At 41.0% G+C, this 15,813-nt stretch overlaps 1 protein-coding gene across 2 annotated transcripts in view; it reads right to left on the bottom strand.

The window, feature by feature from the left end:
• Positions 1-1,938: 1,938 nt before the first annotated feature.
• Positions 1,939-15,813, bottom strand: part of LOC121636447 (E3 ubiquitin-protein ligase RNF123) — a 96,378-nt gene continuing 82,503 nt past the window's right edge. For both annotated transcript variants that reach the window (XM_041979963.1, XM_041979962.1), the window contains exons 38-40: positions 13,447-13,541; positions 4,208-4,293; positions 1,939-4,074 (exon numbers count right to left, since the gene is read on the bottom strand). In XM_041979963.1, coding sequence (XP_041835897.1) covers positions 3,975-4,074; positions 4,208-4,293; positions 13,447-13,541 — 281 coding nt within the window. In that variant the 3' untranslated portion in view covers positions 1,939-3,974. The remainder of the gene's footprint in view (positions 4,075-4,207; positions 4,294-13,446; positions 13,542-15,813) is intronic.

Genomic DNA, 15,813 nt, shown 5'->3' with positions numbered 1-15,813 from the left:
GAACACCCACTGAAATCTGAAGGAGCTCACTGAAAGGAAGTAGTCTCAGAGCCCAGTATGGCCATAACACCATTCACACCTGGTGATGGTAAACTAACATGTAGCCATGGAAACATGGCAGCCAGTCAGTGCCTCTCCAAACATCACAAACATTCACACACCAGTGATGCCAGCATCAAAAGGAAAGTGAAGTGTCTTGCCCAAGGATACGACAACAGATTGACTGGGATAAAGTGGGATTTGTTTCTTGGACAACCCACTCTACCATCTGAGCCACTGCCATCCCAAGCTGAACAACAGAGGGAAGGAGTGTTGAGATTTCTCTGGAAAATTGGCTCAGTCAAGCAGAAAAGGGAAATTCAACCTTTCCTACTATTTATTTCCTTTTTCTTGATCTGAACGTGCACATTTTTCACATTTTATATGTGATTTTGCTTTATTTTTTATTAAGCATAAAAGAGGATATTACACATTTTAATCATAAAGGTTCATTAAAGGTTCAGTAAAATATTAATTACATGCAGATGTTGCTACCCCACTAAGCTTAATATATAATCACATTACATACTTCATTATGATCTTCCGGACCTTTCCTTCAATAAATGAAAACTAGACCTCCTTGAATTTTAACTGAATACCCTCGTCCTGCCTTAGATCAGTGCTTCAGCTGCTGGTGGTGTAATGGTGTGGGGGATATTTTCTTGTCACACTGTGGGTTTCTTAGTACCAGCATGGCCTGCTTTAACCAGCACAGCCTACCTGAGTATTGTTGCTGACCATGTCCATCCCTTTATGACCACATGTAGCATCTTCTGATGGATCCTTCCAGCAGGATAAAGCACCATGTCACAAAGCTCAGATCATCTCCACCTGTTTTCTAGAACATGACATTGAGTTCACTGGACTCAAATGCAGTGGTTTTCAAACTTTTGGAGCCATACCTCCAAGATAAGAGGCATTGGTGTTTGCGACCCCCACGCGACGACTTAGTGATTGTGTGATGAATCGAATAGGTCATCTTGCAGCATCCTCTCAATCGAAGGCTGGAAAACCGTCATCAAAATAAGGATAAAGTGTTTCTTTAGCAGTTTACTGCTGTGACAAGGTATCTACATTAGGTGCCTTATGTCAAATTCGGATTTTGAATATGACATGGGTACCAACCCTATGTTAAAAAATTAAGGTGATTATTTCAAAGTTCTAACTTTTCATTTATGGTTTATTTTGACACCCCTGGTAAAAATATATTTGATAAATGCAGGCTGTGTATTTTTCAAAATGATCTCACAACCCCCATAGGGTTCCCAACCCCTAGTTTGAAAACCACTGCTCCAACGGCCTCCACAGTCACCAGATCTCAGTCCAGCAGAGCAGCTTTGGGATGTGGTGGAACGGGAGATTCTCATCATGGATGCAGCCGACAAACCTGCAGCAACTGTGTGATGCTGTCATGTCAACATGGAGGAAACCTCCGAGGAATGTTTCCAACCTGGTACTAGCAAGGTGGCCCTGATGAAGTGGAAGCTGGATTTAGATCCAATGACCTCAGTTTTGAAATTTGTGAAATATCTTAATATATTATTTCACAGTCCTGAAGCTAACTGTTCAGTTATTTTCAGGTAAAATGGGTTCAGTCTAACTTCTAAAACCAGCCCTCGAGGACCAGGACTGAGGATTCCTGATATAGTCTCTGAATAAACTCTGCATTATGCGGCTGGATTTTAAACATCCTGGAAGGGGTACATAAAAATGTCTGGAAAACTTCTGTAGACGACCTCAAGGGTAAACTACTAATTTACCCCACACTACAGTTCCTGACAATGTAAGCAACAGCGCTCAGTGGCGGTTTTCAGGGTTGAAGGCTGAATCCAGTTCTATCAGAACCAGAAGAAATAGTGAAGCTGATGTCTTCAACAGACAGACAGAGTTCAGGTTTCATTTTCAGGATAAATAATTTAATGTGATTACATTTCAATAGGATGCTCTTTCACACCAATAGAACCGGGTCAGTGATGAACCGCACACACACACACACACACCGATGAAACAGTTTACTCATAAAAACTGCAGATGTCAAAAAAAAGGACTTGAATCAAAGCCTGGTGGAATCCAAACGGGCCGAATTGATCACTGAGATCCGAGAAAGAAAAGAAGGAATCAGACGGAAAACTGGATCTTTGATTCAGACGCCAGATGAAGATCAGAAGATTCTGTTTTCTGGATTTCAGTTCAGAACTGATCCAGGTTCTGGTTTCAGAGCTCAGGAACGCAAACTGATGATAGAATCACTGATTGGGTGACAGATGACGAGGTTGGAGTTTGTTGTCATGTTTAAAGGTTTTTGCTTTGAACTTCATGCTGAACGGACACCATCCAACAGACCGACTCACAAACCGAGTCGGATCTGTGTGAGACCTGGATACTGGATCAGTATTGGATGATTCAGTAACATTTTCAGGATCCAACGCACTAAAAGCAGCTCACAGTTTCTGTGGACGTTCATGCTGATGGAGGCTTAAAGTCACGTTTACACCACAAACTGCAGCCGTCAGAACCTCTGGAGGTCCGGTTGGTTCTTACAGGAAAAGTTCTGAATCTCCTGTTTTTAAAGTTTTCTGTTTCTGTGTTTGCACTGAGGTAAAGGTGTGTCTCTCTGAGTGAACAGAAACCTGCTTTCCATCTAACCAGTCGACAGCAGCTGGGAGTGTTTTCTTTTCTGGTTCTGGTCTGACCCAGATCCTGTTCTGCCTCCTGTCTGAGTACGGAGCTCTGTTTGTGCCAAATTTCTGCTAACTGAAGATGAGACTCATTATTTTTCTGTAAGTAAAACTTTGAACCGTTTGGACTGAAACTGATTAAACAAAGAATAAATAAATAAATACAAATATTTAAATAACTGAAGAAATTTTTAATTCATGTAATATTTCATATATAAAATTAGAAATTATTTCTACTTTGATTTTCTGTTTCACTTTAAGTCTTTATTTATTTAATGAAATGTAAAATTTATTAATATTTTTAATTTATATATTTATTTTAAACATTAATTTTCAGTCCCTGGTTGTGATTTTTCTAAGCAGACTGACTCATTTCTGTTTCGACATTATTAATATTGTTTTATCTACGAAAACGTTTTTTCTTTATAATTATTTTTTTAAACTTTGTTTCTGAAAATGAAGTTTTGTCTTTTTAGTTTGTATTTGCTTTATGTTAAAAGTTTTCTTCTTCATGATCCAACTGATTAAAACAAAATATAAATCACAAGGGTGATCGAATGCAAATATCTTATTGTTTTACTTCTTATTTCATTATTTTAATCACTTTTTACCGTTGAACCAACAGCCAGATGTTTGATAATCTCTAAATTAGGTAATTACTTTTATGAATTGGCTTGTATGAATACGGATGTTCTAAATTACACCCATGTGGATTTGTTTAATTGGATTACACTGACTTCAATTGGAATAAGTTCTTATTTATGACTTTGTGCTGTACAAATAAAGATGAAGTGAATTAGAATCAACACTGATCATCATTAACAAATTCATAAAAATATTAAAATGTCTTTCTCATGTTCAGTAGACGAAGCAGCATGAACTGACACAAACAGGCCTCCATATATCAAGAATTAAAACTACCTGTAATGTGCACGTTGTGATGCTGTGTGTGTTCAGCAGGTGAAAGCAGATGAGCTGTAGAAGGTGAGAAATGATCCACATCCTGAGTCTGAGCTCTTGTCACATGACCGTCACATGACCATCGGCCTCTCCTGCATTCACCTGAAAGTGACGTAATCAGCTGGTTCAGGTGGTAAACTGTAACTGAGTTCTGTTGACTGATTTGACCAGAACACACACACCTGAACAGACTGTGTGTGTTACTGGGTTATATACTGTGTGTGTATTCACTGAGACTTTTTTATTGTATCTAACATGGGTAAGGTGTGGGTCAGGTGTGGGTCAGGTGTGTGTGTGTTAGGAAGAGGTGGGCTTGCTGTAGTCTTCCACTCCAGTGATGGTGGCTTTGCAGAAGAAACAGTCCTTGTTGTTCATCAGGTGCTGGTTGATACAGGCTCTGCAGAGACAGAAACCACATCACGGGATGTCTTTAATCAGCTGTTTTTATGTGTTTACATCAAACTGAAGTCACAGAAGAAGCAGGAGCATTTCAGGTGTTTGTGAGTGTGATTGTGGGTGTGTGGACTCACTTGCAGGACTTGTGTGAGCAGGGTTTGAAGACAGCAGAGATCTGGTGAGCGTAGCAGATCGGACAGAGATCTTCTTCGCTGGTCGGCTGCAGACAGAAGCCAAGAGGAGGATCGGATCAGAACCAACACCACCACACCTTAGTCACATGTTTGTGTTTTCACTGCCATCTGCTCTCCATCCTCCTCAAACATCTGATTTCTGATGAAACGGATCGGAAACTTTCCGGCTACTTTTAAACACACTGTCAAACCTGATCCAGTAAATCAGAACTGTGTTGATGTGAAGCCAAGTCATAAAAAAGAGCTTAGGAACCATCTTTCCAGCGTTATCATGATGCAGTGAAACAGCCAATCAGGATGAGTCTGTCCAAGGCTGTGATTGGTTGGAACTCTGGCTGCAGCGAGTTGAGCGAGTGTGTTTACAGAACTGATCAGATGCTTCATGGAGAGCGTGTAGACAGGTGTGTGACCGAGAACGATGAGGGAGAAAATGAATAAAACTGAGGGAAAGTTTTAATGTTGCACATCTACTGTACACAGAGAAGTTTATTTTGTGTGCACAGAATGAATTTTAGTTTCCTCAGATCAGTTTGTACTCTTTCTGCCCCAAGTGTAACTGTTGTATTTGCAAAAATCATTTGTCTGAACTCTGAATGTCACTCTGCTGCTCAGGCACAATAATAACACCACACAGAACCAGCTGCTAAAGACCAGGCTGACAAGGAGCTGCTGTTGTGCACCTCAGGGCACGCTACAAAACCTTCATCAAGACTTCAGGAACTGGGGTCAGGATGACAGAAAGAAGCTGAACTCAAGTAAATCTATTTTGAGGGGAGAAAATTTCTTCCACACATTCCCATTTGTCACTCTCCATCCTCCCACTGTTCTTCTGTCTCTCTGCAGGAAACTTCCTACCTATCAACACCTGGATCTAACCCCCACCTCCTCAACCTGCCTCCTTCATTCCTCCTCCACACCTCCCCTCTCCTCCTCTGTCACTTGTCACCACCCACAGGCTGATGCAGCTCCACATGAAGAAGCAGCAGAAATATTTCCTGAAACAAACACATTTCCAACAATAATGATCTGGTTTCTGTTTGTTGGAAGCTCAGGATGAAGTGTCAGAACGTTCTGGATTCTGTTATGGTTGGTGGGTTTTCACTGACAGCCATCGATACATTTGTCTCTCCATTTAACACGTTCTGATCTTCAGACTGAACATTTATCATGTTTTCAGTTTTTAACAGAATCTTTGTTAAAATTGATTAATTAAATATTAGTTGAATTCTTCTCAATGAAAGGAGTGAAAAAGAAAATCAAACTTCTTTGAGTTTGGATGTCGATGTGTTTCCTGCAGGAAGGTTCACGAGGAAATCTGTCAGCTCTGATTTGTGACCTTTCTGTGAGTCTGGGAGCCTGTGGGAACGTCTCATAACAAAACATGCACATGTGGTGTGTGCGTGCATGTGTGTGTGTGTGTGTGCATGGCCATGATGTGAGGCCATAATTCTGTTTATAGTCTCTGTGGAAAAATAGACTCAACATGCAAATCACTGTGTTAGCATGAAGGTCAGCTTCCTCTGAAGGGGTGGAAGTGTGTGCATCTGTTTGTGTGCACGTGTGCGTCTTTCTCTTCTGTTTGAACATTTTCTTCTTCTTTGTTTTTGTTTTTTCGTTTTTTCAGAAGAAGCTGCAGGAAAGAATCTGTTCAGCTGCTCTGAGCATTGGAGGAAAACCATGAAGGAGACCAGTAAAAAGAGAGCAGCACAGGCGTGCACGTGAATGTGTGTGTGCATGTAAATGTGTGTGTGCACGCTCCGGTTCTGATGGCAGACAGCCTGAGAGTGGGAAGGTCCAGAGGAGGAACGGGGTGATGCCGCTCAGGGAGCAAAAGTTCAAACGAATCCCAGAACATCAGAGGAGAGAATAAATGAGTCTGATGAGACGAAAAATCCCAAAATAAAGATGTTTGGAGGTCAAACATGGAGAAGACATGGACAGAGGGAGAAGGACAGACAGATGGAGGGCAAGGATAAAGGATGGAGATTAAGGACAAAGTACAAAAGATGGAGAAAACAAACAGAGGACAAGGACGAAGGACAAGGATGGATGATAGAGACAGAAATGGAGGGAAAGGAGAGAGGACAAGGATGGAGGCAGGACATTTGGAGGTCAAACATGGAAAGGACAAGGATGAACGAAGGAGGGAAGAAAAATGGAGGACAAGGATGGAGGATGGAGAACAAGGACAGAAGGCAGAAGACAACTGTGGATGATGGAGAACAGAGAGAAGGATGTTCATCAGGGACTGAGGATAGAGGGCAAAAACAGAGGTTGAAGGACAAGGACAAAGGATGGAGATGGAAAGATGGATGATGGAGACAGAGAAATGGAAAAAAAAAAAGGCAAAGGATGAGGATGGAGCCAGGGGGGTAAGAACATAGGACAGTTGATGGAGGACAAGGACTAAGGATGAAGGTTAAGGATGGAGGAGAGTGAATTGAGAGGGATGGAGGACAAGGATGAAAGACGGGTGAAGGCAGGAGGATAAGAACGGAGTACAGAGGAAGGACAAGAACTAAAGACAGAGAATAGAGGACAAGGACAGAGGACAAGGATGGATGATGGATGATGGAAGACAGAGATATGAAAGATAAGGATGGAGAATAGAAGATGGAGGATGGAACACAGCAACAGAGGACGGATGACTAAAGACAAGGACTGAGGAACCAGCTTAAACCAGATATTCAGATCTGGACAAGATCAGAATCAGACCAGATCAGAACCAGAAGGTCTACTGGACCCTAATGAAGATCAGAACCACAAGTTCTGCTGGACCTAAACAAGAATAAGAAACAGAACCAGCAGCTGGTCCAAGTCTAAGTCTGTGCTGTCTTTACTGTCCTCTTTGGAGGTTTAACGGCCGGCTGAGGAGCTGGTTTCCCTGACATTTTCATCTGTTGTCATGGTGAAGATAAAGCAAACACAGCCGTGTGTGTGTTAATCCTCTGTGCAAACACTCAGAGGTCGAAGCGGTCCGACAGCTTTTCAAACAGCTGGATGATTTAATCTTGTTGAGGCAGCTGAAGGTGGCATCTATGATGAAGGTTCCTCTGAGACCAGAACAGGAGAACACAGAAGCCGTCTCGTCTCCACAGCAGGACCAAGTACAAAACAAAAACCTGTAAACCTCTCCTTCTAAATGTAGACAGAATGAGGTTGTTGTCTTTGGACCTGATAAAGTCAGAAGGACTCTGTCTAGCTATGAAATTACTCTGATTGTTATTTACTTGGATATCTTGGAGTTATTCTGGACCAGGATGTGTCCCTTTACTCACATATAAAACACATCTTTCACCTACACATTTCCAAAGTGAGGAACATCCTGTCTCAGAGGGATGCAGTAAAACTAGTCCATGGATTTATTTTTTCCAGATTGGACTAATGTAATTCCTGATTATTCTGTTCCAGAAATGTTCTGAAAAGTCTCCATCTGATCCAAAATACTGCAGTGAGGGTTCTGATGAGAACGATCAGCAGGGATCATATTTCTCGTTTTAGCTTCTCTTCATAGGTTCCCTGTTAAATCCAGGATAGAATTTAAAACTCTTCTCCTCACATATAAAGCTCTTAGTGACCAAGCTCTATTGGATCTTAAAGATGTCAGATTTCCAGATTTTCCCAGCAGAGCTTTTCAGTCTCAGACTGCAGGTTTACTTGTGGTTCCTAGTGGTTCTAAAAGTAGAATGGGAGGCAGAGCCTTCAGCTATCAGACCCTCTCTGTGGAACCAGCTTGGCTTAGAGTTAAGCTGCTTGTTGACCTGTCTTTCCTGTCCTCTCCTCCCCTAACTAGTCCAGATGGATGCCGTCTTCCTGGCTCTGATGGAAGTTTTCCTTCCTGTTAAAAGGGAGTTTTTCCTCTCTAACTTTTCCTCGTGCAGTTCAGGATGGAGGATTGCATGATAGAGAAGATTTGATGCAATCCGTTGGTTTCCTTAGCTAAGTAATTAATTTGATGAATTGGTTTATATGAACACAGTTACTATAAATTGGACTAATTTGGATCATGAAATGGATTTAATTTAAATTTAAATAGACTTAAATTGTGTCTCAAGACACTGCAAAAGTCCCTTGATACATGGGGTCTTGCCCTCCAGTGGTTTAGATCTCATCTTTCTGTCAGGTGGTTTTCTGTAAAGCTGGGAGATGTATGAGGCCAGATCAGTCTCAATAGGAATGAACTCACGCCACGTTTTTCACAAATGCACATGCCCGGTTTGCATTTGTATTTCAGAATCGGAAATGCACACTTGCTGTTTCACAAATGCACATGCTCTGGTTTGCATTTGTATTTCAGAATCGGAAATGCACACTTGCTGTTTCACAAATGCACATGCTCTGATTCACAAATATAATTTTGAGGCACACTTGTAAGATTATACGAATTGCTGAACGTGCATTTACGAACTGCTTCTCATTTGTGAACATCTCTGCATTCGTGAGAGAATTCTCTGCGGTGGATTTTGAGACTCCCCTGACGTCGCAGGGTAACGAATGTCACCATTGGTTGACTAATCTGTCAATCAAATTTCCGAGTGTGATTGACAGATTCATCAGTCAATCAGGTGTGTTTGCATTCAGCCAATCATACTGCTCCTTACATTTTCTCCATACTTTTAAACCTGTCGCAGAGCTATTTGAGCATGGTAGTTCAAGTCCAACTAGCGGGCAGACATGGAGGAGACGCAACAAGTGATTGTTGCGTCTCCTCAAATAGCTCAAATAGCTCTGCGACAGGTTTAAAAGTATGGAGAAAATGTAAGGAGCAGTATGATTGGCTGAATGCAAACACACCTGATTGACTGATGAATCTGTCAATCACACTCGGAAATTTGATTGACAGATTAGTCAACCAATGGTGACATTCGTTACCCTGCGACGTCAGGGGAGTCTCAAAATCCACCGCAGAGAATTCTCTCACGAATGCAGAGATGTTCACAAATGAGAAGCAGTTCGTAAATGCACGTTCAGCAATTCGTATAATCTTACAAGTGTGCCTCAAAATTATATTTGTGAATCAGAGCATGTGCATTTGTGAAACAGCAAGTGTGCATTTCCGATTCTGAAATACAAATGCAAACCAGAGCATGTGCATTTGTGAAAAACCTGGCGTGAGTTCATTCCTATTGAGACTGATCTGGCCTCATAGAGATGACTCCTCTTCTATTGATTTACTTTCCTGTGGGGTCCTCCAGGTTTTCTGTAAAGCTGGGGGACTCCTCCTCTTCTACAGCATCCTGTGGGGTCCCCAAGGCTCAACTCAGGACCCGATTTTATTGTCACTGTAGATCCTCCCACTTGGTAAATTTTTAGAAAATCTGGTATTTTTTTAATCACTTTTATGCAAAAGATACTCAATTTTATTTGCTTCTAAAACAAAATTATCAAAGATTTCAAAGAGTAACTTTAACTTTTTAAAGACAAAACAGAGGTAATAATGTCTGCTCCCAGCAGGTCTCATGATCTCTCTGCTTTTGATCTGGGTACCTTATAACCATCTGTAAAACCTGTCATTACAAACCTTGATGTCAAGATGGATGGTGATTTTAAACTTGATAGGCAGCTTAATGGTAGGGTGAAATCCAGTTTTTATTTATTATTATTATTATTAATATTATTATTTTTATTATTATGTATGTGTGTGTAGGTGTATTTCTATCAGGGCGTCACACACCTGGAACACTGTATTCCGTGGGACTACAGATGAAAATTAAACTGAAAAAAAAACCTAAATCTGTCATATTTACACAGTGACCTCATGTTAATTAATGTACATCGTCCAATTTAAATAAAGACAGAAAAAATGTGAATGTGTGATTCATGCTTTTATTACATCCCACTTGGACTACTGTAATGCTCTGTATGCTGGTCTCAAACAAACCTCCCTGGCTCGCTTACAGCAGCTCCCAAATGCAGCTGCTCAGCTTTTAACTGGCACTAAAGAGCATGAACACATCATCCTCATCCTGGCTCCACTACAATGGCTGTCCGTCAATTTTACAATTATTTTTTGGATTTTACTGTTAGTTTTTAAATAGTTAAACAGACTGGGACCAGCTTGCATATCAGACATGTTAGAACATTATGCTCCATCAAAGGCACTGAGGTCTGCAGATAAAATCCTTCTGGTTGTTCCTAGATCCAGACACAAAACCAGCAGTGAGCTTTTTCAGTACTAGGATCTAAACAGTGGAATGAGCTCCCCACTCAGATCAAACGTGCCTCCACTCTGGACACATTTTTACTGCTTGGCTTGAAATGTAGTGGTCTCTGTTTGTTACCGCCCCTAAAGTGGAGGTTTTTTGCAGCGGCGTTGGTTTGTCTGTCTGTTAGCAAAATAACTCCAAAAGTCATGAACGAATTTTCATAAAATTTTCAAGAAATCTCATAAATGGAATAAGGGACAAGTAAGTAGATTTTGGGGGTGATCTAGATCACTGCTTGGATCCAGGAATGTTTTAAAGGATTCTTTACTATGGGGAGATAAAGATAATTTTGCGATTAGAGCTTCTAGCTCAAAAATATTGCCCATAATCACTGAATAAATGAATGAATAAAAAAATTACAATGGCTTGGCAGAGGTCTGCACTCTTAGTGCTTCTAGTATTAATGTTTTTAAGCCTTTTTTAAATTTCTTTTAGTGTACCATAGTTTTATGAAGTATTTTCATTGTATTTTTGTCGATTAATTGTTTTTAGTCTTTCAATTTCTTCTAGTATACCTTAACCTTTTAATCGCTTTCTGTGTTTTTATCTTTTAATTTCTTGTACCGAGAGCAGCCTTTAGAGAAGCAAGAAGCCTCCCGCTGACCTAAACAGGAATCAGATATGGGCTGCGTTACCTGGCAACCCTGATAATTGTGCCAGAAGGAGGGCAAACGAAAATCTTTAAAAGCTCAAAGGATGCCAGAAGAAACTGAGCCCTGGGTGAACCCTACGGACCGGCTTGGCTGAGTAGTAATATACACACATATACACAGGCTTACATTGTTGAAATGGGATGACTTATGTAGGTGGGATACTGCTGACTACAGTTTTACAATGTAATGTTGGATTTCAGTGTATATCCAAATGGGAAAGTATACATATATATTTCATGATTCCCATTTCTTTCTGGGAGTTACTGTTGTCCTCCCTCATATTAGCGTTCAAGGTTTAAGGCTTGTTTGTTGCCCCTAAGCTACTGTTTAGATCAACGGGGTGAGGTTATATTTTTAAGACAAAGGAGGTGATTTACACCGAGCTGCACATAGTAGGCTTGGTATGCAGGAGATGGTGGTCCAGTTGGCCATGAGAGAGCTTGTTAAAGAGAATTGTGTGTGGGTTAATGCAGATATATATTGTGTGTTACGTATTGGCTGCGTGTGTGTGTATGTGTGTGATGTATGGGTAATCAATAAGCCTGCTAAACACAGTAAAGTACTTCCACATTTGAGAAACCAGAGAGTAGAGATGGGGGAGTCAGGGAGTGGACATACTTTTACACAGGAATGTACAATTTATAAAAACAACTAGTATAAGAGTTAACATGTATTGTTGTTGGAGAACTATTCAACATGCCAATAGTGTTGGCAAACATACATGCACCCAACTGGGATTAATGTTACATTTTTTTAAGGACCTATTCTCGTTATTACCTAATTTGAATACTCATGAGATGGAGACCACAACTGTGCCCTAAAATTGACTTTAAATCTATCATAATATCTAATGTATTACGTATATCAGAAATACATGAAGTCTTTTTGCATTGTATATTTGATTTGTGGAGATTCAGGCTACTGGCAGATGAATGATTTCACTGCATAACCAGTGCAAAGGCTGTTTTACTCGGCCAATCCCATGAATCCAAGCTGTTTGCTGGTGTTTCTTCACAGGAAACTGTAACAAAGCATTCCCTGTGTGTGTGTGGCTTCTTTCCGTAACAACAGTGAAATACACAATAACTGTCCGGAGTCGCTCCAACTTCCTCGGTAACAGTAGAGCCAGCTTAACTTTCTGACCGGCAGGAGGAGTTAAAACCATGCACAAGTGATGTATGCATAAATTACGACTGTTTTTACGTTTCTTTTAGTGTTCTAATTTCTTTTAGTGTATTTTTTATTTCACAAGTCTTTTTTGCTGTTGGAGTGCAGAATTTCTGGCTGCATGTGGAGAGTCTTGTACAGCACACTGGTAACCATGTTTTTTTTTTTTTCAGTGTGCTATTTAAATAAAGTGGATTGGATTTCACTCTGAGCAGCTGAGTTTTCTTTTCTTCCCATCACAGAACGTCGTGGCACTCAGCTGATTTACTGTATGAGGAAGCATGACTCTGCAGAAAGATGATTTATGCAGCACTCCATCTCCTCCCTCCATCTACCCTCTCTCCATATCAATAATAAATCCTCGTTTCCGGAAACTCGGAGCCGGCAGAGTAGAGGGAGGGATCAGGTTTCCTGACTGAGGAACATCAAGTTGGAGGTGGGTTCCTACTGAGCACTCTCAGTAGGCTAAGAGAAAGATTCATTTTCATGTGTTTGTCCTTGTTCCCGTCAGCGGGCGGAGTTCAGGTGTACAATGATGATATAAAGTTGTTTTGTTGATCTTTACAGATTTTTCCTGTTGTGGGAACATTTAAATGTTCCTATAGTCTACAGAGACTATTCAGATCATGGTGTTTACATCAGATGTTTTATTCATATACGGGACGTCCATGCTCATCCAGAACCTCGCCACGGTGGCGTTCCTGTTCATCAAAACTCAGAAGATGGAGTGTCAGGAGTGTAGCAGAAAAGATGAACCGGTTCAGGACTGAACGTTCCCAAAACCAAAACGCTGCAGATATTGTAACCCGTCAGACGGGTCAGAACTGATCACTCACATGATCCAAGTCAGTCTGGTCACCGTTTTCAGAGACCGCAACACCTCTGACCAATGAGGGTCCTGCTCTCTGATTGGCTGACAGAAGCTCCTTCCAGCGGATCCATTTCCAGATGGTTCTGTGTAACTATTGGACCAGAACCGGGACTCTGCTGAGAACTTAATTAACTCCAGATTAACCTAAACTCACCACCTCCACGTCCGCAGGTCAAATACCTCCCAGATTACAGATGTTTCCAACACCAGCTGCTGGACTCACTCAGCAAGAACCAGAACCTTCCGCTCAGACAGAACTGGACGGGTTGCTGTTTTACTTACAGCTGTGGAGGCCGCGGCCTGTTTGGACTCCTCGGTGAGGAACGCCAACATCTGCTCCACCTTCTGCTTCTCCTCCTCACTGATGTAGTCGGTGTCTGTAGGAAAACACACACGCCTGTTATCACACACGTTTGACGTTAAAAACATGTTATCTGTACCTAGCTGATCCTTCCTGAGCCACTTTGAGGAAAACCTCCAACTTTCAGCTGTGGGTTCTGATTCTGGGATCAGACTTGAGCTGAACTGGTTCTGTTCAGCTTCCAAGAACTTAGAGGGATGAATGAATTCTTCACAAAGAACAAAGTAAAATAAAAAAAAAAATCAATGGGAAAAAAAAAAGCCATCATACTGACATGGTAAACATCAAATTCCACTGGAGTGAAAATAATTTATTGACCATTTTATGTTCAAAAGGGTTTAGGAGAAACTAAAGAACCTCCTCCTAAACTGCTATCATCAAACCCGACCTGGTAACCTTTCCTCCTAACCGACCACTGTCCACGTTTACGCGGCAACCTCCAGTCTGACTAGACCTCTGAGCAGAGATCAGACGGCGTTTCTGCTTGGTGTTCACGTCAGCACAGACCCTAACCCTGAACCAGAACCAGAAGTTTCATCTGACAGGAAACAATCTGAGACACAGACAATGAAACGGCTCTTTTAAATGTTTTAAATTTTCATTTTATTTATTTGGACGATGCAAGTTAATGAGCACTTCATGAAATATGAATTTAAAATCACTGGATTATAGCCAGAGGCTGATTTTCTTAACTGTTGTCTCCAAAAGATGTTAAAGGAAACAGTGAAATTATACAGCAGGTAAAATAATAAGAACAACAATCAATAAAATAGACATTCATCCATTTTCTATACTGCTTATTCTACTTCAGAATTATTAGGTAAAAATCATGTCCTAACGTCATAATTTTTCATTATAATTTAACATTATAATTTATTCATAATCTTAGAGGAAAACTGAAGTATTTTCAGTTATTTATTCAACAACAAGTCGTAGTCAAGTTTCTGGTCTTCCTAAACCCATCAGTGCAATAGACTGCACACAGGTGCACTTTAAAGCATCGTCGTTAGATGCGAACAATTTTGGGCTCTATGAACACGTTTGTGAATGTGATGATGGGTTTTCATAAAAAACATCAAATCTTAGAAGATTAATAGGAAAAAATATTGGTGAATGAGGCCCAAAGTCCTCTGGACAGACTAGAACAACTTGGAGATGTTTGACCACCTCATACCAGCACGGTGGCAGAGGGGAAGATCTGGACATGGACACCTTCAGTCTTTGCAGTGGACCATGAACTCCTCAGTATAACGTATTCTAGAGGTGTGAGTCCATCTGTCTGACAGCTCTACCTTGGCTGAAACTGTCCCATGCAACAGGACAATGATCCCAAACACAGCAGCAGATCTACAACAAAATGGCTGAAAAAGTAATAACTAAGGTGCTGACGTGATCCAGTCAAAGTCCAGACCTCAACCTGCTGCTGTGGGACCTTCGGAGAGCTGTGCAGAAACCAGTGCTGAAAACCTCAATGAAAGGAAAGAAGAGCAAAGTTCCTCCACAACCACAAGGGAGAAACATCTTCCAGAAAACCATAACTGCAAATTACTGCTGCTGAAGGAGCTTTTACAAGCTGCTGGATAATGGAGAGGAAACAGTTTCTGTTATCTTTGTGCTTTTCTTGACTCCTCTTGACGTCTTTGTGGTAATTTCTTTCTTTCTTTATGCGTTTGATTTATTCGCTTCATTAGTTAATGTCTTGAAAACCAGAAATGGACCGTGATGAGTCAGATGATTGTTTGGGATATCTTCCAGGCTGATGAGTTAGACCACAGAGTATATGTCATCCCGCTCGTAACCCTGTGTAAAAGGAGCTTCATGGCAATAAATAAAGCTGCAGGGATTCCTCTGCATCAAGAATTGAGTGCTGCTGCGATCCAACGATACTCCTGTAATAAATCCTCATCCGGGAAAGTTTTCTTCTGGTTGTAGCTGAACAGATGATGAATCACGTGTTAAATATGTCAGGTTCCTAACAACACGTCCCGTCCTTCATTTCAACAACCTGTTCCCACGTTTTAATGAGCTGAGAGGTGGATACAAACACTCAGGAGCAAACCCAAAGCAGGGCCGTCAAGGTGGAGGTCAAACTAACAAGAATAATAATGTTCTTTAGGAAGATGTGAGATGTCGGTGTATTTGCTCAGTTTAGCTGCGATAGCTTGAGAAGTTGATCTTTGTAATGTCAAAGATCCTTATACTTCACCCACGAACGATTGAAGCTTTGAACTGGAGAAATACCCATCAGTTCCGTTCCTGATATCTGGAACTATCTGCTGCTTGAGACC

The sequence above is a fragment of the Melanotaenia boesemani genome, chromosome 3 (assembly GCF_017639745.1).
Source record: "Melanotaenia boesemani isolate fMelBoe1 chromosome 3, fMelBoe1.pri, whole genome shotgun sequence".
Classification (NCBI taxonomy): Eukaryota; Metazoa; Chordata; class Actinopteri; order Atheriniformes; family Melanotaeniidae; genus Melanotaenia; species Melanotaenia boesemani.
The sequence above is the reverse complement of the archived record's forward strand: the minus strand, read 5'-3'. Positions and strand labels throughout refer to the sequence as shown.